We start from the raw sequence: 27712 nt of genomic DNA, 5'->3' as shown, positions 1-27712 counted from the left end.
CATTAAGTCGAAAGAACCTGGAATTTCATTCCATTCTCTTCATTTGCTTCGGAAGCCCTGTAGAACTGCCCTGGGAAAGTGACCTATGATGCCCAGAAATCCTCTAGTACTTTTTTCTTTCTTTCTTTCTTCCTTTTTTTTTTTTTTTTTTAAAAGTGTTCCGCTGGTTGGTTGAGCTCCATCCTCCTGAACTGTGGGAAAACTGGGGTTCTGCCCCTGTCCACACCATCGCTGATGGGAGCTTTGTTTTCTGCTTGTCTTTTCTCCAAGGAGATGATAGAAAGTGACATCTCATCCATGATGTCAGGAATTATTCGAAACTCAGGGCAAAACCATCATCCCTCTCCGCAGGAGTACAGGTGAGGGCTTCAGCCAAAACAAGCCATTTCTTTTTTCATTGTTTCATGTGTTGATGTGCTGTTTATGGTTTCTGCCCAAGAACTATTGTTACTGTAAATCCTGGGATTTTGCGAGAAGATGTCGATTTTCAACTTGGCCTCTCTGAGATTGTCTGGGTTTGTGGCCTGGGGCAGAGGGACCACTAAAAAGGCCAGTCTTTTGTCTTCTCCGAGAGAGGTCTCCCTTCCTGGGTGAGAGACTGGGCACCCTGGTGAATGTTAAGATGACAGGAGCAGCTGTTGCTTCCCCCATAGTGGCCCTAACAGGGCTTCAGGAAACATCCCCCAAAAGCTTTGGGGGTGCAGGGAGGAATTGGCTTCCATACTCCTTGGATGCTGGAAAGGTTGTGAGTGGGAACTCCTGAATTCCTAGCCTGGCTGTGTGACTTTCAGCAAGGCCCTTGCCCTCTCTGGACCTTATTTCCTGGTTAGTTAAATGATGCTCTTAAATGTATGTGAAGAATAAATTTGATGCAGCTGAGGCCAAAATTATTTCTTGAGATAGGATGAAGAGAGAGAGAGATGGGTGAGAGAGGTTCCTTTTTGTCTTCAAGCCTCAGAGCTAGAACGGCCCCTTGAGGGTCAACTAGTCCAGCCCCCTTCTTTTACAGTTGGGGAGACTGAGGCCAAGAACGGAGAAGGGGCCAAGAAGGTCACACAGCCAAGGGAGGGAGGAAGAGAAAACAGAATGATCTGGAGCCCCCTCCCAGCCTCTCCCTGCTGAGGCCAGGAGGCCTGACCCGTTTCCTGTGCCCCACCTTGTCAAGGCAGGCAGCCTGTCCATGGGTTGAGGGGCACAGCCCAGATTATGGAGTGGGGCCATGGCAGGGGCTGGCCTGGGAAGAGCAGGCTGTCACCTCGGATCAGCCCTGTTTACCCAGGGGCTGTCTGGCCTCCTGGGGCCACTACAACTCCAGCAGCGCCTTCTGGGGCAGACGACAGCCCCCAATTAGAGGGAGGTTGCTTCCTAAGGGCTGCGGGCCTGCAGGCTGCCTTCTGAGATCCACATGAAGACACAAATGCAAACAGATATTTGCTGAGATCTTGCTGTGTGCAGATCTGGGACTCCACATGTATGCTAGGCATGTGGCAGTCTGAGAGCACCTACTGTATGCCCAGCTTGGGAAGCTGCTCTGATGAGCCCCCATTGTACAGATGAGGAAACCGAGGCTTGGAGACATGACATGAAATCTTTAACCAAGATCATACAACCAAGGACCTCTGGGCTTCCTTCCAGCCCTGAAAGGGTTTAAATAATGGCAGGTGACGTGGGGGCAGAGCTTGAGCTCTGAAATCAGTTATGATCCTTTTGGTCTGGCTATTTGCAGCTCTCAGAACCTCCGTTTCCTCATCCATAAAATGGGAATAGAAATAGTACCCACTGCATGGAGTTATCATAAAGATTAAGCAACAGTTTCCAACTCTGCTGCTTGCCGATTGTATGAATCTGGGCAGTTTCATTTCTCAACCCTCATTTGTCTGTGTATGCAGCAGGGAAAATAAAAGCTACTCTCGTGGGCTTCAATGCAATATCTATGAAAGTGTCTGCCACCCAGCAGGCACTCAGTGTATCGGGGTGAATCTCCCTGTCCTCCCAGCTGGAAGCCTGTGGGAGAACAAGCCCTTCCCCTGGATCGGCTCGAAGAGCTCAGAACCATTGATTCTTACTGTTGCCTAAAGCACCTCCTAAAAGCACCAGAGTCAGGGAATTAGGTGTTTAAAATTTTTTTTTATAGTTTAATTTTGAGAGAGAGACAGAGACACAGAATCGCACAGAGCCTGACACGGGGCTCAAACCCATGAACTGCAAGATCATGACCTGAGCCGAAGTTGGCCGCTTAACTGACTGAGCCACCCAGGCGCCCTGGGAATCAGGTGTTTAGAGCCGCTGCTCTGGAGTCAGATGTGCTAAGTTCAGAATCCAGCTTTGGACGTGTCATGTGATTTGCTTAAGTCTCCTCCTCTTTCACATGAGCACGATTAGGGTGCATCCCTCACGTGGCTGCTAAAAGGAGTATGTTTTATAGAGCAAGAGACTCAACCAGCATTTGCCGCCGTTCTTACTACCTAGTTCCATTAACAAGTCCAAGTTTCTGCAACAGTTAGGGTGTCTGGAGGGCCTTCGGATGGGGGCTCTGGAGGAATACGTGGATGAGGGGGTTCCCCGAACCCAGACTCCTAGGTCTTCCCCAGCAGGGGCTCCCACCAGCTCCAAGCCTTGGGGTCCTGGCCGGCCCAGCTCCCAAACTGTCTGGGGCACTGAGCAAGCTGTCCTTTTCCAGAAACAGGGCAGAGCAGGCAGTCAGCCTACTGGTATGGGTGGGTGGAGGGGGGTGTCAATGCCTACCCAGTTCCCTGACCAGCTGGCAGGGGTGAGGCAGTGGAGCAAAGAGGAGCAGGCTTGCTGTCAGCTCGATTTTCCAGAGTTGCCTGGGTGTCCTGCTTTATATTTACATGGATTTGGGGCTTTCTTGTGTTAAATAGCTAGCATGTCCCGGAAGGCAGAATAATAATAATAATAATGACAACCGTAATAATAATAATAATAATAATAATAAATAGCAGCTCACAGTTTCTTAACTCTTTACTACCTGCCTTCCCTGTGCCACAGCCATCTTGTGAATATAGCACTCCTGTGCCCATCTGGCAGATAAGGAAACCAAGGCTCAATCTGATTAAATGGCTTTACAGGATGACACAGCTCATTGTGGCCAAAGTGCCACTCGGCTGTCCCACCCAGAGGGTACCGCGACCACTACATCCGTGCCCCACAAGTGATAGAACAGGATAAGTTGCTTTACCACCTTGCCACTGTATGACCCCAGACAAGTCACTGTCCTTCTCTGTGCCTCAGTTTCTTCATCTGTGAAATGGAGCAAGGGGAGAACCCAATTAACAGGTCATTGGGAGGATTCTGCACTTTGCATCTAGAAAAGGTGTTTGGTTAGGCCTGGGATAGAGTGCTTTCTCATGGAGGGGAGGTTTTATGATCATGGAGTGACTCCCTGGCCCCCTCCAACCACTCCCATTTTTCTCCCTGAATAATAGCCTTGGAGAAGTTTATGGGCTTCTCATTCCCCCTCTCATGTCTCCAGGGCATGGCTCCAAGGACCACTCAGGCTGCCGGTCCAGCCTGGTTCCAGCCCCCATGCAGCCCTCCACGCAGTCCTGCATCCCCAAGGGCCGCCTTTGGCCGTTAACTTTCAATGGCTGTGTGCGGGGAGGGAGGGGTGGGGGCAGGGACAGCAGCTGGAGGCGCTCTGTCCCTGAGGAGGAGCTGCGGGGAGTTGGTGGCTGGGCCCAGACAGCAAATTGGCAGCAGCCTGTCCTGCCTAAGACGCTGGGGCCTGGGGGCCAGGGCCAGGGGTAGCCCTGACCCCACGGACAGCGGCAACAGTTCGCATTCCACACAGGTTAGCCGGTTTCCCTTGGCTCAAATCTGAGAGGGAAGTCCTCTCTTCGAGGTGCTGCAGAATAATTGGAGTTACGAAGCACCTACTGTGTGCCAGGAAGCTGCGGGGCTCCTTAGCAAGTGCACCAGCCCATTTCATCTTCATGGTAACAACCATGGAATAGGTGCTGGCATGATCCCCACTTACAGACAAGGAGACTGGGGCCCAGAGTCTTGTCCAAAGGCGTATGTTCAGCAAGGGGCAGAACCGTGTTGTTGTTGTTGTTTTAAGTTTATTTATTCATTTTGAGAGAAAGAGTACGCATGCAGATGTGGGCAGAGAGAGAGAGAAAGAAAATCCCAAGCAGGCTCTGCACTGTCCATGTGGGGCACACCTCGGGGCTCGAACTCATGAACTATGAGACTGAACCAGGAGCCACCCAGGAGCCCCCAGAACAGCAGGTTTCAACCACCTGTCCCCACGCTTGGAACTTATTCTAGAGGTCAGGCCCAACAACCTCCTTTTACAGATTGGGAAACTGAGGCCCAGAGGAAGAAGGCAGACTGCTGGCTCCTTGGATGCCTGCCCTGTCTGCGGCTCTGTGGCTCCCCTTACAGATTCTTATGTCAGACCCTCAGTTCCCCCTCTAAGAAATGCACAAAGCCCTTCCTCACTTTGGACAGTGGGGTTTTCATCTGTGAATCACAGTGCAGGGCACACGATAGCTAATACACATTCACTGGGTAGATGGACGGATGGGTAAAATCACCTGAGAAATAGCACTTCCATGGCTATGTAGAGAAGAGGCACTTTGTGCGTGCTCAAGGGATGACGGAGTCCTGCACTGTGGCCCAGTGTGGCAGGGTGGGCAGATGCCACCTGCCTTTCCTCTCAAGCACCGCCCCCCCGCCGCTGAGCTGCCTGCGGGAATGGTTTAACTCCCCTATCAGTGTGGCTCCACCCATCAGTTGTAACCTCCTTGCAGGGGGGAGGCTGGGGGCTCCATCTGTCAGGGGCGGTGACACTCCCAACATCCTTACACCCTTTCTCCCTCAGGGTGGCCAGAATGGCTCCTCCGGCCACCTTATAGGCAAGGGAAAGAGGTAGCCTTTCTGGGGTCCAGCCGTCCCGGGTTGCATGCGCGCACCCCACCCCACCCCGCCAAGTTCCAGAAAGGAAACATTCTCTTTTCCAGCCCCCTAATCAAATCATGTCATATTACGCTCACCCTCGGCCCGTTGGGAATCCCCTAGCTTGCTCAACTGCGTTTGATTTTCTTTTTCCTGTGAACGGTTACAAAAGCTATTACAAACGATGTGTTAGCTAAACAAATGTCGCCATGAAATGCTTAATCCCTTTTGTGTGAAGGTTGGATTGGAAACAGGAACAGTCTGTGGTGATGGGAACAGTTTCCTGCTAAACCACATCTCCAGAAGGGCAGGTAAAAACCTCCTTGTAATCAGAGCGGAAGGGATGCCCCAGGGCTGGATGTGCCTCTACTCCGCTGGGAGGGTGCTCTGCCTCCGCAAAGGTGCTGTGGGGTCTCCTCCTAGTGACCCCGTGCAGGGCGAGAGGAGAGAACGCAGTGGGGGGAGAGAAGGCACGGGGTCTAAGCACCTGCTGTGTGCCGGGCCCCATCTTCCAGGTTATCTGATCTTATCCTCACAGAGGCCCTCTGGGGGTGGGAGGTTATGATGATGATGATTCCACTTCATAGATGGGAAAATTGAGGCACAGGGAAGGTGAAGTGATTTGCCCAAGGTCACAGAGGGCTTGAAATGGGATTTCAGCCACAAGTGGATTCCTTCCACTGCACAATTACTGTATCGACTCTAGGGAACTCCAGGAGAGGAAACAGTTATATGTGGGCCCTGGACTTAAGCTCTATAAACAGAAGTCCCCGTAGAAACTGTATACATCCACAAACACATGTGGCCCAGTGCAGGCACTGCCAAGCTCCTTACTTAGCAAGTGCACCATGGGATTTTGCTGTTCTTAAGTTTATTTATTTTGAGAGAGAGAGAGAGAGGATCCCAAGCAGGCTCTGCACTGTCAGCATGGAGCCTGATGCGGAGCTCAAACCCACAAACCATGAGAACATGACCTGAGCCAAAATCAAGAGTCGGACACTTAACTGACTGAGTCTCCCAGGCGCCCCAGAATTTTACCTTTTGCATCAACAACAGGCAGTGGCTGAAGGGGTCCAGTTCACCTTGGGTGGACAAATCTTTGTCAAAGCTGGTTGGGCTGCTCTGGGTCTGTAATCAGATGTAAGACAAAGTCACCCCTGACCTCTGGGGAGGTCAGTGTTTAGAAGGCGGAGATGGGCAATGCCTGAGTAATATTCATGGGCTATCTCAGGAGTCTATGCTACATTGATATGAATGATTCTAGTCATTCTGGGCACTGGAAACCCTGGGAGACCCTGGACAGGTCTGGGAGGGCTTCCTGGAGACAGGGGCATAGTCAAGCTGAGTGGGAAATGGATAGAGATTGGGCAATGCAAACTGCATTCTACCTGGCTGGGCTGGGGTATCCTGCTACCCTTTGTTACTCCAGCAAGGATGTAATAAGTGCCCACAGGGTGCCAGGCCCTGTGCCGGTGGCTGAACAAAATAGAGGGTTTCCCCAGTGCTTGCCCTCTCAGCGCAGAAAAGACTGGAAACATGTATCAACGGATACCTGCTTGAAAAGTGCTAAGTGTTCTGCAGACCCACACAGGAAGGACCACCAGGGGGGTGGGCAGCCAGGGAGAAGCTCTCAGAGGGAAGATTTAGGTTGAGACGGGAGGCATGAGGAAGAGCCAGCCGTGAATGAGTGCATGGAACAGCATCCCAGGCAAAGGGAACAGCATGTGCAAAGAGAACTTAAAATGTTGGAGGAACCCAAAGATGGAGAGGTTTGCTAGCGCAGAGGAGAAGACGGCATGGGGGCGGGGGTGGGAGGCAGCCCGGGCCAGATCACGGTGGGAGCTGGAGCCTTACCCACCTTATGGGTTTTGAGGACAGTGCCAGTTCTGATGTCCCTTCCAAACTGTCACTCTGACTGCTGGGTGTTAAATCCATCTATTCCACAAATAGATGTCTGGCACTCGAGCCAAACCCTGTCCCACACCCTGCCTGTGGTTTACCCTGAACCAGGAGGCGGGTCCTGTTATGACCTCTGTTCCGCACGTGAGCTAACAGAGACTCAAAGGCACGCAGTCACCTGCACAAGGACCTCTGTCAGGAACAGGGCCAGGGCTGGAATGCAGGTGTCCCTGGACTCACCCCTGCAGTGCCTTGCCCTCTTGGTGCCTCTTCCGTCCCTCTAACAACATGTCTGATTAATTAAGGACATTGTTAGTTCATGTCATCAGGTTGGTCCCCTGGTCACTGTAGGGTAGCAGCCGGGGCTCCAGTGGTGTGTCACTTTTCCCAGGGCCACCACAGGGTCCCCTGACCAGTGACCCTGTCACTATGGGGCACCTAGCAGATCCTTCTAAAAATGATGATGACGATCATTTACCCTTCCTGCCCACGGCTTAATGTATTTCAGCTGCACTGGCACAGAGATGAAGTAATAAAGAGGCTCCTGGGTGGTGGTTTAAGCCCAGGCTCCTTTGCTTACATGCTGTGAGGCCAAGGGCTATCACCTGCCCTCTCTGAACCTCAGTTATCCCATCTGTGAAATGGGTTTGCCAAGGAGCCATCCATCCCAAAGGCTTTTGAGCCTAAGAGGGCTGGCGGGAAGGAAGGCACATTATGGGTCAGATCCCCCATCCTTTGCGTTTCTCAGTCCACTAGAAAGTTCTCTCCTTGGACAGAGGGACTTTTGTGTGCCTGCCACACCACCCAGCAAGTAGGAGTTCAGGAAGGATCTGTGGAGCAGCGCAGATGGTTACTGAGTGTCAGACACCCTGCTAGTGGTGCTACCCACGGAGCACACTTTATGCTGAATGCACACTCTCTAGAAGCTGTTCGTAACCACATGAACCACCACCACCACGCAGTGCACGTGCATGGACTGGGCCTCCCACCCACATGGCCGCATCAGTCCCTACGACAAGCACCCTGTGAGGTGGGTACTGGCATTAGCACCCCGTTGTACAGAGGAGCAAACCAAGGCCCAGAGAGGCAGACTACCACAGACCAGTCGCACAGCTATAAGCAGCTGGGTGGGATTCAAACCTGGGCCAGGCCGACCAGACCAGGCCAAGCCAGCACCTGTAACCACTACCTGGAAATGCCCGAGAGAAGGCAATGGGGGGTCATGGGGGACAGGCACGACTCTGGTTCCCTAGCTGGGAGGGGCTTGGAACATGTCGCAGAGGGCTTGGGAATTCTGATGAGCTGACTCACAGGGCACACAGATGAGGCACGTACAGTGATGAGCACATCGGAGGCACTTGGAAAATGAGTCTCCTTTTCATGTCGATTTCCCCAGGGTCCCGCCTCACTCCTCCCTAGGGTCTGCCCCCTTCAGAATGGAACCACAGCCCTCAGCACCCTCCAGCTTCCTGCCCCACCCCCACCCCGAGGAGCCCTGCAGGCTGTCTGTGTCCCCGGGCAGCCCCACTGAGATGGAAGGGGCTCAACCTCATTGGGTTCCAGACGGGCAAATTGAAGCCCTGGGGAAATGGTGCTGGGGCGGGTACCTGAGGCCATTGGCCAGAAGCTTCTGAGGCAGATTCCCCTGACTCAGCCTCACCTCTCCTGTGATGACACCCCCAGGTGTGTGTATGTGTGTGTGTGTGTGTGTGTTAATAAGGAAAAGGTGGATGTGCCCCGGTGTGGGGTAGAGGGCTGTTGATGAAGTACTGAATTCAGGAGGGGACTCTGAGGTGTCAGATAGATAAGTCTTAGCTTTTTTTTTAATGCTTATTTATTTTTGAGAGATCGAGACAGATCACGAGCAGGGGAGGGCCAGAGGGAGACAGAGACACAGAATCTGAAACAGGCTCCAGGCTCTGAGATGTCAGCACAGAGCCTGACGTGGGGCTCGAACCCACGACCGTGAGATCATGACCTGAGCCAAAATCGGCCACTTCACTGACTGAGCCACCCCGGCGCCCCCAGATAGGTCTTTTTAGTTTCTTTTTGCCCAAAAAAAGCTCTCCACTCATTAATGAGGACCCCCCTGTTGGTGACAAATCCCCCACTTGGTTTGAGAAGGATACATCATCAGGGATGGCCTTTGGGACCATCCTGATTTTTCAGGAGAAAACTAGATGCTTCATCTGATCATATGCTTAAATGAACTGCTAATGAACAAGCATCATGTTGTTGTTTTTTTTTTAACATTTTAAAAAGTTTATTTTTGAGAGAAGGAGAGAGAGAAAAGAGAGAATGTGAGCAGGAGAGGGGCAGAGAGAGAGGGAGAGGGAGATTCCCAAGCAGGCTCCTCTCTGACAGCGTGGAGCCTGATGCAGGGCTCGAACCCACAAATCATGAGATCATGACTTGAGCCATTTTTTAAAATTAGTTCAAAGCCATTTTGTTTATTTATTAACGTTTATTTATTTTTGAGAGAGAAAGACACACACACAGAGTGTGAGCAGGGAAGGGGCAGAGAGAGAGAGAGAGGGAGACACAGAATCCAAAGGGGCTTAAACCCACGAACTCTGAGATCATGACCTGAGCAGAAGTCAGACGCTTAACTGATCGAGCCACCCAGGTGCCCCCATCATATTCTTGACCATCACTTTAGGGTAGATGCCATTAGCGTTTTATACACTGAGTCGCAGAGCAGGTGACCGTCACCAGCCAGGAATCTTCAGGCCTGGGTCCACCTGTGTTGGGCTTCATGGCTGCTCCTAACCACTGTCTAGTTTGCCTTCCTAGAGCACAAGTGCCCATAGGCCTCTAAGGGAAGCTCCTACTCTGCCACCATTGCTTTCTAGATGGGGAAACTGAGGCCTAGAGAAGGAGAGGGACTTGCCCAATGTGATAGAACTATGGAAATGTGGCCAGTGTTTACCTGCAGACATTCCCACGAGTCATAGCTTCTTTGAATCAAAGGGAACTTGGAGGCTGTTTGGGCTCATCCACCCCATAGAAGCCTGACCCATCATCCCTTGACTCCTGCTTGAATGTTCCCAGAACAGAGAGCTCACTACTTTGTGAGCCACCTTAGTACAGGGCTCGCATTTTTACAGAGCTCTTCCCTGTCACTTCCTCACTGGTGGGAGGTAAAGGGGGGAGTTTTTCGTACTAAAACTCCAAATTCCATGAAATCAGCTCCTGAAATTTCCAAACCTAAATCAAATTTCCAATTTTAAGGCAATAGGGATGTATCACAGATTTGTCCATCATGACTAGAAAGAATGTTCCAGACCACCACCCGCATAAGTAGAACTTTCTGTGGGGATGGAAATGTTCCAAGTTTGGACTGTCCAGTATGGCAGGCACTGGCCACATGTGGCCATTGAGCCCTTGAAATATGGCTAATGTGATAAAGAAACTGAATCCGTACTTTTGTTTAATTTTAATGAATTTAAAGTTAAATAGCCACGTGCGGCCCCCTATTGTATAGCACAGTGCTAGAATTTTCTAGAAGCTGCAGAGCCCATTTCTTCCACCATTCCTGGTACGGCAGGGAGAAAGGACTGTGGGACTATAACCAGCCCAGTCTCTTGCTGGGGGACCCTAGACAGGCCTGTTTCTCCCTGGCCTCAGTGTCCCCATCTGGTAAATGGGAAGGTGGTAATGATAACAACACCTGCCTGACTGGGTTGGGCACACAGTGGGGACTCACTCCCCCCAGGCTGGGTCCCCAGGCTTTTATAAAATTAAAGGAACGGAAGCTGGGCCTTTTATCACTTCCTGGCCATTTGGAGGAGGGGCCGTGGTGGGCCTGTTTGCTCATTTGTCTAATCTGTGAGGACTCATTGAGCGCCCACTGTATGCCTGGCCCTGTCCTGGGCTCTGGGGGTACAGCTCCTCCCTCAGGGGGCACAAGGCTCTCTGCTGCAGCATCAGGTTCTTCTGGGACCACGGACCCCCAGCAGTGGCGTCAGCCTGGGTCCTGGCCTCCCCCACACCAGACCCTGAGGTCCCGGAGAGCTGGGGGTCCAGTCTCTGCCCTCCCCGGAGAGACCTCCTTGCCCAGAGACTGAAAAGACCTGAAGAGAGTGAGCAGGAGGGGTCTTGGGAGACCACGGGACGGTGGGGCTGGATTTTGCCTTTTCCTTTGCATAAATGTCCTGTCCTTTTCCAGCAGAGGAGACCCCCCCACCCCTACACAGGAGACTGATACAGGGTCACGCATACACATACCCCAGGGAGTAATTCCAGACCCTCCCCGCAAAGCCACCTCACCTCCACATGACCACGCCAGGACCGGGGGCCGGTACAAAGTATTGCTCTCAGTATCCCTTGTGCCCATCTTATAGGTGGGAAAACAGAGGCTGAGGATTAAGTGATTAAGTGCCCTTCTGAGGGCCTACAGCTGGGAGCCAAGAAGTCTTCCTCATGTTCACAATGGCTGAGGACCTTGTGGTTTAGGGCCGTTTAAAATGAAGAACTGAGGGGGCGCCTGGGTGGCTCAGTCCTCAGGGCATGATCTCACAGTCTGTGGGTTCAAGCCCCACATCAGGCTCTGTGCTGACAGCTCACAGCCTGGGGCCTGCTTGCTATTCTGTGTTTCCCTCTCTCTGCCCCTTCCCCACTCATTCTCTGTTTCTCTCTGCCTCAATAATAAAGAAACATTAAAATTTTTTTAATAAATAAATAAAATGAAGCACTGAGCAAGAGCAGGATGGAGCTCTGAGCATTGATGAGGGACAGGTCACAGGGAGGAGAGAGGGCTGGGCTGAGGCGCCTCTGCAGGGAGCAGAGGGAGGGTGGCAGAGGAGGGGACAGTGATGGGTAAGGGCCCTGGCTGGGCCCCAGGGCACCACATTTTAGTTCCTGTGACGCTCAGTGACAAGGGGCCTGAATGCCAGGTGATGAGGCAGCAGGAAGCCACCCAGGCCTCAGGGCCAGCGGGTCCCCCCACGGAGCCTTTGGGCCCCCCACTCCGGTGCAGGAGACTAGCCGGCCCAGGGCGAGCACCCTGACACGAACATTCAGCCTGGGCGAGAGAGAGGTCCAGGGGGGAGGGAGCAGGGCCTGGCCACCGGCCTCCAGGATGAGCAGCCACTCCCAAAGGGAGACTGGGGATCTGGCCTGTGTTGAAGGCTGAATATGCACTGGCTGATGTGATCCTCAAAACACCCTGGGGAAACAGCAACTGTTACTCTCCCGTTTTCTAGATGAGAAAGTAGAGGCCCAGGGACCAGAAGTGATTTGTCTGAGGTCTCACAGCCAGGGGTCACAAGGACTTGAACCTGGACTCATCTAGTGAGAGTTACACTGTGCCCAAGACCCTGTCACGCCGCCTTGGGGCCGTCCTTGCCCCAGAGCTTCGCTGGGAGGTGTACAGTTTCCTGGGCCCCACAGCTCAAGGCTGGGACCCCAGGCTCTGGACTGGGTCTCGAACTCTATATTTGTACTAGCTCCTGGGCAACGCTGGTTTCCCCCATTCGGAAGCCCTGGGGTGCACCGCTCTCAGGGGACATCTTATTCTCTGCCTGTCACGCCACAGAATGGCCTCAGAGTGGAACAGACAGACCTGGGTTCGAGTCCTGGTCTGGCCTTAGCTTCCCCATCTGTAAAGTGGAGCTGCCTGCTCCCTGTCCCTATCCCTGTCCTGAAGCTGTTGCAAGGATTTGGGGAGGCAGAGGGTGGTTCTGGGAGCGCTGTAAGTTCTGGACACCACGGCCATTGTCACACCATTCTTTGGGTTGGCAGCCTGGGGTCAGTTTATTTCAGCCAGCCAAGCGGACATTTAAGAAGCCACACTATGTGCAGGGACACAGGGTGATATGGGGCTCAGGGCCAGCCCTCAGTGACCCAGCAGGCAGGACAGGGGCAGGGAGAGACGACAGTGCGAACTCACTGGCCTTGCAAGGCATAGGGAGCAGTCAGGAGGCAGAGGGTCCCTGAGCTTGGGGTCTGGATGGCAAAGCCTTCCCGGAGGAGAAGCCACTTCTGGGCTGGAATGAACCCCCCCACGCCCCCACCCAGAGGCCAGGGGCCCTCGCCCTAGTGTTTTTCTGGGACTCCGAATGGGAAGCAAACTGTTTCTCTTCTCCCAACCTCAGTGTCCCCATGGGTATAATGAGCGGGTGGACTCAGATGATGTCAAAAGGCACTTTGACCGTCAGAAGCCAGAAGACAGTTTGGAGTGAGCCTCCAGGGATGGGCGGGTTCCGGTGAGGGCAGGAAAAGCAAATTCCTAGCAAGGGGGAGTGGCTATATGCAAAGACGTGGAGGTGGAGATGCCTGGGTATATATGGGCCAAAGCAGACACTGGGTGGCTGCAGCAGGCTGCTGTCCCTCACAGGTGTAGCGGATGACGCCAAAGGAAGGGGGAGCCAAGTGGGACACACGAAAAGCAGGGAAGAAAGCCGCATAAATTACAACCAGAGTAGCACCGTTTACTCGGCCCCTCTGCGTGCTCAGTTACCCTTCCGGGATCCTCGCTTTATGGGGAAACAGGCTCAGGGCAGTTAAGTGACTGCTCAGGGTCTCAGTTTCTCTATCTGTAAAAATGGGGACAGCATGTTGTCCAGGGCCTGGCATATAGGAAGTGCTCAATAAATGGAAGCCACTGGTGGAAATAGCAACAGAGGCAGGTCTGCGAGACCACAGAGCCCAAAGCTTCCACATACTTGCAGTCCCCTGGGGACCAGGATGATATGATTTTTGACATTAATATGGGTGTTAATAGTAATAAGTCAGACACTATTCCAAGGGCTTTACACTTTTAATCCCCACAATGTGCTATGAGAGAGGAAGTGTTATGAACCCTATTTTACAGATGGAAAAGTGAGGCTCAGAGAGGTTAAGTCAGTGGCCCTGGGCACACAGGTGACTAGAACCCAGAGCCCAGTCTCTTAACCACTCTGGGAACTATGTGTCAGAGTCACTTCTCTGGTGGCACCCAAGAAGCTGGTTTGTTTGCAAGCCCCCCCCATTCCGGGGGCTCTGGTGGGGCCCCACCTTGAGAAACCTGCCAGCAGTGCTCCCCTCTATCCACACCTCCTGCTGCCCTAGCACCAGACAGAGCCACGTGGGCAGTAGGGAGCTATAGTGGGTACCAGAGCAGGAGCAGCATTCACACCACCAGACTCTGGGAGGTAGGCCAGTCATGGGGTGCAGAGGGGTGGGTGGGGACCAGCCAGACACCCCCGGCAGCAAGCAACACAGCAAGCCCCACCCCTCAGTCTTACCCTCTGGTCTCCACAGGCCCTAGGGGACAGATGGCATCGCCCAGGCCTGAGCCGTGGCTGTCACTGGCCAGATGAGTTATGAGCAGGCTGAAGGAGTGGCAGCCGGGGGTGGGAGGGGGCTACAAAAACAATTGCAGGGAGACCCCAGGACAATGGGGGCCACGTGCCATGGGGGCAACAGTCGTTTGTCACACAATGGGCTGCTGGGGGGGACAGAAGCCAGGCCAACTGCTGCTGCCACAGGGCCGGCTGGGTTTTCAAATCGTTTCCAGGCCCTGTTTTCCTACAAGGCAGCCAATCGCCGGGGCAGCTGGGCGGTCACCTGATGCCAGCCTGGTGGCCCAGCGACAGCCTGGAGCTGTGGCCATGGCAACGCTAATTGTGGCCCTAAAACACAAGGGGAGAGAAAGCGGGTGAGGTGGGAAGGGGGCAGAGGCTGAGACAGCAAGACAGAGGGAGGGGACGCCGGCTGAGGTGGCCTGTAGGTAGTGGAGGCTGACGTCCCACTGTGGTCCCCCGTCACACGCAGGACAAATCCAGAGGCTGTGTTGTTTTCTCTCCCCTTCTGTGAAGACTGGGACACTTGTTCTTAAAACACAGAGCTTAGAATTTGCACCATGGGCCCCTGGCCAGTCGGCAGCCGCGCTGTGACGTGGACGAGATGCCCTTGTGGGGCGTCTCGGGGCCGTGTGGCAAGCGTGACTGCCGGGGTGCTGGGGGTCATGGTCACCCCACATCGGGGTACCTGCCTGCCATCCTCAGTGGGCAGCCTCTTCCCTTCCATGGACACTGATGCTTTTTCTCACACATCTGTTGAGGGGTGGTGGGCATGGGTCCAAAGTGAAGGCTCCAGGGGCTTCCTGGGGTCACGGTGAAGAGCTCAGCAGCCTTCAGGCTGTGGTGCCTAGTTTCCAGACCGACCACTTCCTGTTATATGTGGCTTTGGGCCAGGTACTCGGGGCTCTGAGCCTCAATTTCCCCATCTGTAAAAGGGGGATATGGGTATATCCTACCTCTCAGGGCTGCTGTGGGGGTTGAACAGGATTGAAAAGGACTGTGCCTGTTGAGCACCAAGCCCTGTACCTCAGTTTCCCATCTGTAAAATGGGAATCATAATACTGCTACCATTTGCCCCATGAGGCAACCCAGAGAGTTAAAGGGGTTTCTGCCTGGGAAGGACTTGATATGGTGGCTGGCACAGAATAAGCGCTCAACAGACATTAGTGTTTATTATTTTGGGGGTTAGGGGCTAACATAAGATGCATTAAGTGGGTAAATGAAGGAAAGAATGACTTGAGGCTGTGTGATTGAGGGAAGCTTGGGGAGGTGAGGGACTTGGGGTGATTCCAGAGGTCAGGGTGATTCCCCAAGAGCCTGCCTGAGCTCCCCGCCCCGCCCGAGCTCCTGTCCCTCCCGCAGGCTCCTGGCCTCCACCACTGGCGATGACGACCTTCCCGGGGACCTGCAGTCCCTGTCGTGGCTCACAGCTGTGGACGTGCCTCGGCTGCAGCAGATGGCAAGTGGCCGCGTGGACCTGGGTGGCCACAGTGCACCACACCCACATCCAGGTAGGCCAGGTGGGGGTGGGGCATGAGTAAGTGCAGGGGAGAGCGATGCCCAGCACAGCCACCTCCCGCTGTGCACCTGTGGCCACGTCTCTCTGTGTCTGTGCCTTTGTTTCTACATCTGTAAAATGTGACGATACCTTCCTCAGAGGGATGTGGTTCATTCGTTTGCTGACCACTGTGCTCCCGGCCCTGTGTGAGCTAATGGTTCAGTGAAGAATGACCCGACCCTGGTACATCTTGAAGAGCTAAAGCAGTTGGCAAAATGTGGCCCACCCAGATGCCCCCGGCGACCTGCAGCCTGTTTGTTTGTTTGTTTTTATCGTCTTCATGTTAAGAATGGTTTTACATTTTTCAAATGTTGTAAATAACAAAAAATCAAAACAAAACAGAAGGCAGAGGCCATATAGCGGGCAAAGCCTGAAATATTTGCTCTCTGGCCAATCACAGAAGAAATCTACTGAACCCTGATCGTCAAAAGGGTCCTACGTGGAAAGTGCCACAGGTCCCGGCACACGGTAGGTGCTCAGTAAATGGCAGGTAGTGTAGTCATAGCAAGTGAGCAAAATATTGAGAGACCCAGAAAATGCTAAAGGCCAACAATCAAGGAAAACAATCATCATAGTACATTAAAAGGACCAACAGTTGAAAAATTAGTTCACTGAACGAACTGTTCTTGGCCTAAACGTCTGTAGCAGGGGGTCAGCAAACTTTTAATGTAAAGGGTCAAGGGGTAAATATTTTAGACCCTGTGGGCCGTAAGGTCTCCGTTGAAAGTACTCAACTTCGTCACCATGGAGCAAACCCAGCCCTAGACGGTATGTAAATGAAGGGATGGAGTCATGCGCTGCTACAGCCGTATTTGTGGAAACATGCCATAGGCTGGGTCTGGCCGGCTGGCCATGGGTTGCCCTGATCTAGAACCTGCAGCTCTATGACCTTGGCAATCACCCTCCCCCTCTGACCTACTTCCTCATCTGTGACACAAGGACAGCAGAATTGATGTGGAGACGTAACACCCAAAGCCCCTCACATGCACTGTCGGTGTTGTGTTGCCCACAAGTGGGGCCCCCTCTCCCCCGTGTCGCCGCGCACCTCCTCCTGCTTCTGTGCCAGCTGTTTGGAGCAGTCGGTCCTATAAGATGTGCTCCTAGTTCTCAGGGAGGAGCTGAGGGTCTGGGCAGAGAGAAGACAAAGGCAGACAGATCACAGGCACAAGCGGATGAGCCACTGGGGGCTGGCGGCCGGAACTTAGAGGAGAGCTTCCTGGAAGAGGTGGCCCCAGGGCAGGATCACCTCCCAGGTTGACTTTGTTTAATCTGGAAGGTGGCCCCAAGGCAGAGTGGTACAGTGAGACTCTGTGATAGATTAGCAATGCCTGCCACAGGCCTGGCCCTGGACCGCTGGCACGTGTGCGTGCAGCTGCTCTTCCTGAGCTAATCCTTGGCAGACCAGCAGGGTTTAGCAAAGGGGAGGTGAGGCACAAAGGCATTTAGAGCTAAGCCGAGAGGCCCTGGGGAATGAAGACATGATTTTGAGGAGGAGGCATGAACGATGAGTTGACACTTTAGCTTCATGATGGACAAGAGCCAAGATATTAACGACATCGTGATTATTAATTACTGGCTCATATTTATTGAGATGTTATCACGTACTGAGCGACCTCCTAACGACTTCATATGTAGGTAATCTCAGTGGCTCCACTGTACAGATGGGGAAACTGAGGCTGGCCCCAGGTCACACAGCTGGTAGGAACCCGCCGTCCACTACCACACTCCAGGGTGGTGATTGGCTCGGCACCTGCTATGCACCTGGCCCCAAGTGGAGGGGTGGGGAAGGCTCTGTTCTCTGGCGGTACCCGGGGGCTGAGAGGCTGGGACCCACTCCCCCAGCCCAGCGGCATCTCTGTGCTTCCCTTTTGCAGGTGCCTTGGCCAGGGCAGCTGACCTGCATGTGGGAGCCACCCCAGGTCCACTGCTCCACGGCCCGGCTGGCATGGCCCCCCCAGGCATGCTAGGCCTGGGCCCCATAGCCAATCATGGAGCCAGCGTAAGCGCCACCGCAGGGGTTGGGAGATAGAGTGGGGGTCCTCCAGGGCTGGGGCGCCCCCCCCACCCTAACCTCTGTCTCCCTCTCTTGCGGTCCCTGCAGATGAACCAGATCCCTGTGGGGGGCCGGCCCGCATCCGGCCTGCAGGACCCGCCACAGCTGTACCCTCCCGCCTCCCAAGCGCAGTTACCGCTGCCCCCAGGCACCCAGCAGGTACTGGAGGCTTGGTGGGGGGCGGGGGGGCTGGTCTTGGAGACACACACTCCTGCCTTGGGCTGGCCAGGGAGTTCTCTGAGCCTCAGTTTACTCCCCTGCAACATGAGGATAACATTCCCCATGTCCGTGTCATGGAGTCCTTCATTCAGTCCCTTAAAACTGCTGTACGGGGCAGGGACAGGATTACCTCCTGGGGCTGTAGCCCTGACATCTTACTAAACAGTGTCTCCTAAAAAGTCAGCCTGGGGTTGGGGGGAGGGGTTCCTGTGAGTGGCTTATGCTCTCTCTCACCTTCTCTCTCTGCCACCCTTCCCTGCCATGCCTGTGAGAAGGGCCCCCCTGTGGGCCTGTACGGCTCCCCGTTTGGAGCACGGCCTCCCTACCCCCAGCCCCGCATGGCTGTGCATTCATCTCAGGAACTGCACCCCAAACACTACCCCAAGCCCATCTACTCATACAGGTGAGGTCCAGGCTGGGCTGGGGCCACGGGGGGCTCAGGGAGGAGGGGGGCAAGGATGTCTCAGACAGCCAGATGGTGCGTGATGGCTCAGGCTTGTGAGGGGGAGCTTTGGGGGAGTGGAGAGCCCCAAGCTGGGACCTGCTCTAGGAAGGACCATCATGTATTCAGTCAGTCCCCAGGGTTGAGAACCCACTCCAGACTCTGAGCCCAGTGCTCACTCGGTCACTCATAAACTGTGTGGCCTGGGGGGAAGTGGCTTGGCCTCTCTGAGCCTCAGTTCCTTCTGATGTCAAAAGTCATCAAAATAATAGTATCGTGTACCTTACAAGATTTGGATATGGTGGGGGTGGGAAGGGGGGTGGTAAGCAGCCTAGTTAAAGTCTAAAGGCCCATAGACATTAATTATGGAGAAGGGATAAAGAGAGGAGAATTTTCTCAGTGTGGTACCAGTGTCCAAGCTCAGGGTCAAGGAGAAGGGCAGGGGGTGGAAAAAACATAGGGCCATGAAACGTACCAGAGCTAACACTGTCTGAGTATGTAGGAGCTGGTACTGGTGGGGTCAAGCAGAGGAGACCTTAGGCTGTCATCCTGAGACATCTTCACACCTGGCCTTCTCCGCCCTTTGCCTCCAGCTGTCTGATTGCCATGGCCCTGAAGAACAGCAAGACAGGCAGCCTGCCTGTGAGCGAGATCTACAGCTTCATGAAGGAGCACTTTCCCTACTTCAAGGTGAGGGGCCCCAGTGTGGTCTAGGGCCCCTGGAGCTGCTCTGACCTCCCTTGCATACAACCAGGACCCAGGACCTGGCCCAGGCCAACTGGGTCACCCGTTTAGGCCCCTAGTTATGTCCATAGGCACCATTCACACGGACAGGGACAAAGAAATCCAGAAGGAAAAAGGGGTGCCCGAGCTGGGCTCTAACCAGGGAACCAGCCCACCAGGTGTCCTCGGGGGGCAGAGGGTAGAGGGGCTAATAAGTTCATCACCCAGCACAGACTCCATTAAACATACTGATGCAGGGCCACTTGGGTGGCTCAGGCGCTTGAGTGTCTTGATTTCGGCTCGGGTCATGATCCCAGGGTCATGGGATCAAGCCCCACATCGGGCTCTGTACTGAGCATGGAGCCTGCTTAGGATTCTCTCTCTCTCTCTCTCTCTCTCTTTCTTTCTCTCTCTCTTTCTCTCTCTCTCCCCTCTCCCTCTGTGCCTCCCCAGCTCACGTGCTCTCTCCCTCTGCCTATAAAAAAGTAAAATATTTAAAAAACATACTGATACAGAACACAGACTTGGCAAGACCTTTTGCCTCTCTGAATCTCATCTTACAGATGAGAATATGACCCCTCTGCCAACGTTAGTGAGGACCCTGTGTGTAAAGGGCCTGGCGGCTCCTGGCACATGGTTGGCCACTCGTGTTAGTTTTGTTGGTGTCCAAGCAAACTAAGGAGCCGGTGGCCGGAGGGTACCAAGCTGTGAGGTCCCTGACTCGGACTGTGTCCTTAGCAGAAATATTGCAGACGCTGGTGTGTGTGGGAGGAGACTAGACCTTGAGGGGCACTGTAGCATCTGGTTACCTAACAATCAAGTATGCGCGCTTAAAAATGTTTGGCATTGAATACACTTGACCCCTTATCCATGTATTGGCATCATCTCCCTGCTTGCTTGCTGAGTGGGAGAGAAAGGATGGAAAATTCGGCATCCCGGGCTGGTTCTTGAGTAATAACTGTCGGCTGGAGCTGAAGCGCACCTGCCCCTTTAACAGGGCTCGGGGCCCTCCAGTTTGCCCCAGTCCCCACCACTCTCTCTTGTCTTCCCGACTCAAGGCAGAGTGTTTGGACTGTCGTTTCACCCCGCCGTTGCTGTGCCTGCCCCCCTCCCCCAGACTATACTGGAGAGGAGGAGTTTAGAGGGGGGTCTCTGAGGGCGTCTCCCGCGTGTCCCTCCCTGCCCTCCCCCGTAGACGGCTCCCGACGGCTGGAAGAACTCGGTGCGGCACAACCTGTCGCTGAACAAATGCTTCGAGAAGGTGGAGAACAAGCTGGGCGGCTCCTCGAGGAAGGGCTGCCTGTGGGCGCTGAACCTGGCCCGCATCGACAAGATGGAGGAAGAGATGCACAAGTGGAAGAGGAAGGACCTTGCCGCCATCCACCGGAGCATGGCCAACCCCGGTGAGGCCTAGATGCCCCCGCTGCCCCCGCCCCCCACCCCACAGCACCGCCCACCCGGTCCCGCAGCACCGCCCACCGGCCCCCTCAGCACCGCCCACCGGCCCCACAGCACCGCCCACCCGGCCCAAAAGCACCGCCCTCCGGCCCCACAGCGCCGCCCACCCCGCTCCACAGCACCGCCCACCGGCCGGCTCCGCCTGCAGCCTGCCTGGCGGGCACACATGGACGTCTGGGTAGCGTTCCCTCCGGTGAAGTGTGCCTCCCCTGCCCTGCCTTCCCCTCCCCTGTGGCTGCTCGGCTCAGAGTCCCGGTCACAGGCCTGTGAACAGCTCTTCGATGTCCCTAAGCAACCCCTAGTCCCTCCCAGAGGAACACCAGGCCAGACAACCATGGGATGCATCACTTTCTTACTTTTCCTACCACATCGGCACTGAGTTTTAAAAGGATAAGATAATGGATGCGCCTGGGTGGCTCAGTCGGTTAAGCGTCCAACTTCGGTTCAGGTCGTGATCTCGTGGTTTGTGGTTTCGAGCCCCGGATCGGGCTCTGTGCTGACAGCTCAGAGCCTGGAGCCTGCTTCGGATTCTGTGTCTCCCTCTCTCTCTGCCCTTCCCCCGTCACGCTCTTCTCTCTCTCTCTCTCTCTCAACTCTCTCAAAAATAAACAAACATTAGGCATGGAGGAGGACACTTGTGGGGATGAGCACTGGATGTTATATGGAAACCAACTTGACAATAAACTATTTGTTAAAAAAAAACATTAAACTTTTTTAAATATTAAAAAAAATAAAATGCTAAAATAATAAAGTAATAGCATCCAGTGTGGGCTAGGATATGGAGAAGCAGGCACCTTCATATCTAATTGATGGGAATCTTTTTCAGGACAAAGAAATATAACCCTGCAAACTGCACCTCATTTTTTGGTCCAGTTATTATTTTTTAAGTTTATTTATTTGTTTACTTTGAGAGAGAGATAGGGAGAGTGAGTGGGAGACAGAGAGAGAGAGAGAATCCCAAGCAGGCTTCACACTCAGCATGGAGCTCGCTACAGGGCTTGAACTCACCAACCGTGAGACCATGACCCCAGCTGAAACCAAGAAGTGCACACTTAACTGACGGAGTCCCCCAGGTGCCCCTTGATCCAGTTATTTTACTTCTGGCAACGGATGCTGAGGAGATCAAAGATTTCAACAAAGGCTTTACAAGCAAAGTTATTCATCACAAAATTATTTCTAATGGTAAAAAATTGAAAACAATCTAGACATCCTGCAATAGGGGATCAGTTAAGTAGATAGAAGGTGATACTATGCCAGGATTAGAGAGAAAAATGTTTTTGGAATAGAAACAAATACTTCCAACAGAATAGGTGAAAAAAAGACAGGTTATGAATCAATATCACATGGCCTAATCATATTTATTTATTTATTTTAATTTTTTTAGTGTTTTATTTATTTCTGAGAGAGAGAGACAGCGTGAACAGGGGAGAGTCAGAGAGAGAGGGAGACACAGAATCCAAAACAGGCTCCAGGCTCTGAGCTAGCTGTCAGCACAGAGCCTGACGTGGGGCTCGAACCCATGAACCGAGAGCTCATGACCTGAGCGGAAGTCGGCTGCTTAACTGACTGAGCCACCCAGGCGCCCCAGCCTAATCGTATTTTAAAAGTCATGCATTGGGGCGCCGAGGTGGCTCAGTGGGTTAAGTGACTGACTTCGGCTCAGGTCATGATCTCACAGTTTGTGAGTTCAAGCCCCGCGTCGGGCTCCATGTTGACAGCTTGGAGCCTGGAGCCCTCTCTCTCTGCCTCTCCCCTGCTCATGCTCTGTCTCTCTCTGTCTCTCAGAAATAAGTAAAAGTTCTTTTTTTTAAAAAGGCATACGTTATGTTAAAAGAACATACATATTTATATATGTGTGTATATCCACTCATATATACATATATGTATTTACATATACACACACACTAGAAATATACCAAACTCTTTACTCTGAATGAAGAGGCCACTGATAATTTTTATATTCTTCATGTTTCTATGTTTTCCAAATCTTCTACCCTGTTCATGAATCGCTTTTCTATGAGAAACAAATATTGCATCTGCTTTTTTTTTTTAATTATGAGATGTGAAGGGGAGGGGAGAATGTGACATGGAAGGCCACTTGTGCCCAGTCATAGGAATATCTGGCCTGACTCCATGGGGACCCTCATGCCTGAGGTTTGCACGTGAAGGAGGACAGGAGTATAGCTCGGACACGAACACTTCAAGAAAGTGAGGAAAAGGGGCCCATAGCAGTGTCCGAGAGGCCTTCAGCGGAATGAGTACCATGTGATGCTCACCCCTCAGAGAGCCCTGGGGTCTGGCTTGAGACCTGAGGCTAGTCCTGACACATTTAGTGTAAGACCTTGGGCAAGACGTTTCACCTAGTTTCCAAGTGTTGGCTTCTCTAAAGTGAGTGCATCCTAAATTGATCCTGGGACCCTAGCGGTCCAGTCTCAAACTGGTGTTCCGGTCCAGGAGACATAAGCCAGCAACCGAAAGTAATTTCATAGTAATGTGTCTTGTTCATATCCAAGGCCATGGAGGAGGATCCAGCTTTTAACTCACAGCAACACCCTTTGATGTCTCTTGAGCAGGGAATGGCTAGGACCCCTGGCCTGTTAATGAATTTTGTCCCAAAGTCATGGGATTTGTAACCTCTGCCTGACCTCTTGCAGGCCGTTAGGAAGTCCAAGCCGAGGTCCTAGAGCCCCTACACTGTCCCAGTGAGGGGAGCTCATGTTATTATCCTAGGCCCTTCTTGTTCCTCAAAGACCCTATACCATTGGTGATTTCGTTACATTTCCCCAACTGCACTGTGCAGAGGGTAGGATGCCACCTCACAGATGAAGAGACTGAGGTTCTGAGAGTCCAGGGGGTTGGCTAGAGTCACGTGCACAGTTTAACACTGGGTCCTGGGAGCCGCGGGGTGCCTTCTGAGTGACCTCTCCCACTTGCCTGCAGAGGAGCTGGACAAGCTGATCTCGGACCGGCCGGAGAGCTGCAGACGCCCCGGCCAACTGGGAGACCCCGAGGCCCCTGTGCTGACTCACGCCACCACAGTGGCCATGGCCCGGGGATGCCTGGCTGTCTCCCAGCTTCCGCCCCAGCCGCTGATGACCCTGTCCCTGCAGTCAGGCCCCCTGCACCACCAGGTCCAGCCCCAGGCACACCTCGGCCCAGACTCTCCCGCCCCGGCCCAGACCCCACCACTGCACGCGCTGCCGGAACTGAGCCCCGGCCCCCTCCCCCACCCCGCCATGGGAAGGGCGCCCGTGGACTTCATCAACATCAGCACCGACATGAACACTGAGGTAGATGCCTTGGATCCCAGCATCATGGATTTCGCTCTGCAGGGTGAGGCTGGAGGAATGGAGGGAGGAAACAGGGGTGGGGTTGGGGGGCTGGAGGGCCACAAAGATGGGGGAGGGCAAGAGAGAGGAGGTCTGTCTGCATCTACACCTCAGCTCATTCCTTTGACAAGCACTTCCCAACCACCTAATGATGGTGAAGTACAGCCAGCATTGAGTGAGTGCCTACTGTATACCAGGCCTTGTGCCCAACGCTTCATAGCCATCACCCATCTCACTCTGCAACGGTCCTGAGAGGCCACTGCCATTTCATGCCCCCATCTTGCCAATGAGGAAACTGAGAGAAATGAGGTCCCCTGGCTAGTCAGTGGCCCCACCGGGATTTCAACCCAGGTCCATCGGACCCCCAACTCTTCACCCATAACTGCTTCTACTTGCGTGTGTCAGCCTATGTCAGGTCACACTCTGACCCAACTGCCTGCCACATAGTCATGCTTAATACCCAGGAGCTGAACGAATGAATGAATGAACAAGGGAGGTGCCCCGTGACTCATCCGTTCACGACGCTGGCACCCCTACCGTGTGCCAGCCGATGGCTGAGAGCTCCTCTGCCCTCAAGGGGTTCGGTGTCTAGAGAGGGAAATGGATTGCTTAGCAGTTTGCTAGTCAGCAAGTGAGCAAGTCACTTACAGCTGTGAAATGGGTATATCTGGACCTCTCTGCCTCCTGCCTGTCCCACTGGATTATCGTGTAGTCAAACTGTGCTGTGTGGTTTTGTCCCCTGACTTTGTCATGAGGGGACGCCTTAGTGTCAGTAAGTGCTTTCCACACATCCCGTCCAAGGATAGGAGGCATGAGGGGGTCTCCGATCGTCTCCATTTCATTCAGAGGAGCGTGAGGCTCCGAGACAGAAGTGACGTTCTCAGGGATGCCCAGAGGGAAGGGAAGGGCGGGGCTAGAACGAACTTGGTGCCCCCATGCTCCCCTGAAGTACCCGACTCTGAACCACAGTCTTCGCCTCTTCCTTAAGACAGGATCTGAACTCGGGTCTGTCTGACATGACGCCAGCTCACCCAAGCATTTGTTGTCTTTGAAAGGGAATCTCTGGGAGGAGATGAAGGATGGGGGCTTCAGCCTGGACACGCTGGGGGCCTTCGGAGACTCCCCCCTCGGCTGTGAGCTGGGGGTCTCGGGCCTGACCCCCGTCTCCGGCGGCAGCGACCAGTCCTTCCCAGACTTTCAGGTGACCGGTCTGTATGCTGCATACTCGACTCCCGACGGTGTGGCCGCGTCTGCCACCTCCTCCCCTCCCCAGTACCTGGGTGCCCCAGGGAACAAGCCCATAGCCCTGCTTTGAGGTGACCGTCTCGCCTGCCCCAGCACCCGCGCCCGGACAGAGAGCTCCCTGGGCCGGGTGTTCCCAGAAGCAGTCCTCTTACGTCTTGTCGGCCACCCCAGGCCCTCTCGCACCCCCACAGAGGCCTTTGGGGCCACCCGAGTCAGAAGGACAGAGGAGAATGGACGGGCATTCCAGCAAGCCCCTGACACCTGAGAACGAGATTTCTCCGCCGGCATCCCCCCTGGGCCCCCAAGATGACCCGCAGTCCCCTCGGGATGGGATGCATTGGCGGGCTACGGAAATGCCCCAGCAGGGAGGCCCTTTAATTTATTCTTCTGGGAGTAAGCCTCCACCTCAGCCTCCAGAGGACAGGCCTGGAGGCCAGGAGCAGAGCTGGCGGACTGGCGAACTTCTCTTGGACTGGCCCAGCCGGACTCTGAAACGGGTGCCCGCCCCGCACCCCTGCAGGCTCCCCGCTCCCGTAGTCCGTTAGAATTTCACACAGCACGTCCCAGGCCATGCTGGCACCGTGCCCCCGTGAACATGTATTTATATTTATTGGAGCCTGTCCACACCATCTCTTGGAACCCAGCCCCTGGCCTCTGGGACGAGAGTCCCTGGCACCTCCCTGCATCCTGGCAACCCGCACTCCTGAACCCCCGGTGAATCATGGCTCCAGCTGGCTCTTGGTCCCTTTGCAGCCCTGGGCTGCTTTTTAGAACAAGAAGCACTTTTGAGACTATGAAACATCCACTTTTTCTAAATTAGGTTCCAGCTCTTTTTTTTATTTTTTTATGTTTATTTATTTTTGAGAGAGAGGGAGAGAGAGAGAGAGACAGCGTGCAAGCAGGGTAGGGGCAGAGAGAGAGAGAGAGAGGGAGACACAAAATCGGAAGCAGGCTCCAGGCTCGGAGCTGCCAGCACAGCCCGACGCGGGGCTCCAGCTCACAAACTGTGAGATCACGACCGGAGCTAAAGCTGGGCGCTCAATTGACTGAGCCCCCAGGTGCCCCAAAGACCAGGTCATTTTCTAACTGCCCAGGCATGGTCCTGATTTCTTCCCGGTGCACCTAAGAGGGGAGGTGCCATCCGTAGTTTGGGGCTGGGGGGCTTTCTAAGGGCGAATCGGGAGGGGGATGGGAAGAATGGCAGTGGGCGTTTGTGCTGGAAGTTAAGACACTTGATGGAAAAGCAAACAACCGTGTGGAGTTTGGCCCATGTAGCGAGTGGGGGCCGGTGAGGCTAGGGTGCGGAGTATTTATTGGCACTTGTTTGCCTATTCATTGCCTCATGACCATTGTATGTGTTTCTTTTCTCTTTGTCAACTACTGATTTTGCGAGTGGCAGATTCTGCAGACAGTGGGTTGGAGGAGGGACGGGACAGGGGGCGGGAAGACAGAAGGCGACCTGGGACCTTCCGGGAAGGCGAGGCCGAGAACCTGCTACAGTGGCCGGCACCACTGCCCTCTCTTGACCAACTGGGTGTTCAGCTCCTGTATCTGGGAGCTCCCAAACCCAAGAGCCAGAGTTTCCGTCAGCCAGCCGCCTGGAGGGTGCAGGGTTTAGGCCTGTCTTGAAGGACCACCTTTAAGTACCTCCTGCCCAGTTCTGGAACTTTCTGCCGAGCATCTACCATCTTCAGACACAGCCTGGTATGCGGGTCTGAGCGGTACCGCTCAGCTGCTTTGTGTGACGTGCCCCCCAATAAGTGGAGATGTTGGAGTTGTCAGCAAAGGCCCTGTGTTCGGGCGACGCGAAGACTGTACTAGTAGGTGATGAATAAATGTCTTCTGTCAATAAAGGCTGAGCAGCAGCTCCGTGGCTCAGGGGGAGTTGCGGCAGAGCAGGGGGAGGTGAAGGACAGAAACGCCATTTGTCACTCAGCTCTCACAGGTAAGGCCCCATTTACAGATAGGGAAACTGAGGCCCAGAGAAGCAACACTGAAGCCAGGTCTCTGATGCCAGGTTCCCATTGCACCAGAAACGGTGTGTGTGTGTGTGTGGGGGGGGGGTGATGGTCATTCATTGGTAAAATTACTACGGCCACCATTTACTATCCCTCAGTGACAGGCACTTGACAGGCATTATCTCGGGCAGGGATGTGAACCCCATTTATTGCTCAGAAAGCAGAGGCTCAGATCAGCTGAAGGGGTGGGACTGAGTGGGTGCGTGCCACACCCCGGAGCTAGAGCTCAGTGGCACTGCCTCTGGTGCATGGCTGGGGTCAGAGAGGGTACCCGGGACAGAGGAGAAACCCCCTTGTCAGCACAAGGCCCTGTGCCGGTCACTCCTATAAATCAGCTCCTTCAATCCCAGCACGCCATAGTTACTGCACCCATTTTGCAGATGAAGAAACTGAGGCTCAGAGAAGTAATGTCTTGCCATCCAAGATAATAGCAAAAGAGTCTATTAATTAGGAGTCTCCTAATTAATTAATTAAAAATAAGTCTATTAATTAAGCCCTCCCAGAGAGTAGGTTGCAGCCCCACTTGGGGAGAGACTGATTCGCACATATGCAACAATTAGCAGGG

General features: G+C 53.9%; 1 protein-coding gene across 1 annotated transcript; it reads left to right on the top strand.

The window, feature by feature from the left end:
- The first annotated feature begins 273 nt into the window (after window positions 1–273).
- FOXN4 (forkhead box N4) lies at window positions 274–25199 on the top strand. The gene is made up of 9 exons (XM_039227422.1): window positions 274–359; window positions 15465–15613; window positions 17535–17659; window positions 17762–17872; window positions 18208–18335; window positions 18968–19064; window positions 20293–20500; window positions 23496–23888; window positions 24940–25199. The coding sequence occupies exons 1-9, from the start codon at window positions 274–276 to the stop codon at window positions 25197–25199; spliced, it is 1557 nt and encodes a 518-aa protein (XP_039083353.1).
- The last annotated feature ends 2513 nt before the right edge of the window (window positions 25200–27712 follow it).

This window comes from Hyaena hyaena, unplaced genomic scaffold (genome assembly GCF_003009895.1).
Source record: "Hyaena hyaena isolate Hyena2069 unplaced genomic scaffold, ASM300989v1 scaffold_0, whole genome shotgun sequence".
Lineage (NCBI taxonomy): Eukaryota > Metazoa > Chordata > Mammalia > Carnivora > Hyaenidae > Hyaena > Hyaena hyaena.
This window is presented reverse-complemented; position numbering and strand designations above follow the sequence as displayed.

What these genes read in the sequence shown, in the direction of transcription:
- FOXN4 (XM_039227422.1), top strand. Translation starts at nt 274, where the DNA reads ATGATAGAAAGTGACATCTCATCCATGATGTCAGGAATTATTCGAAAC. An exon ending in CCCTCTCCGCAGGAGTACAG is followed by an intron (nt 360 to 15,464) that starts GTGAGGGCTTCA and finishes TCCCTCCCGCAG; the next exon opens with GCTCCTGGCCTCCACCACTG. An exon ending in TGCACCACACCCACATCCAG is followed by an intron (nt 15,614 to 17,534) that starts GTAGGCCAGGTG and finishes TCCCTTTTGCAG; the next exon opens with GTGCCTTGGCCAGGGCAGCT.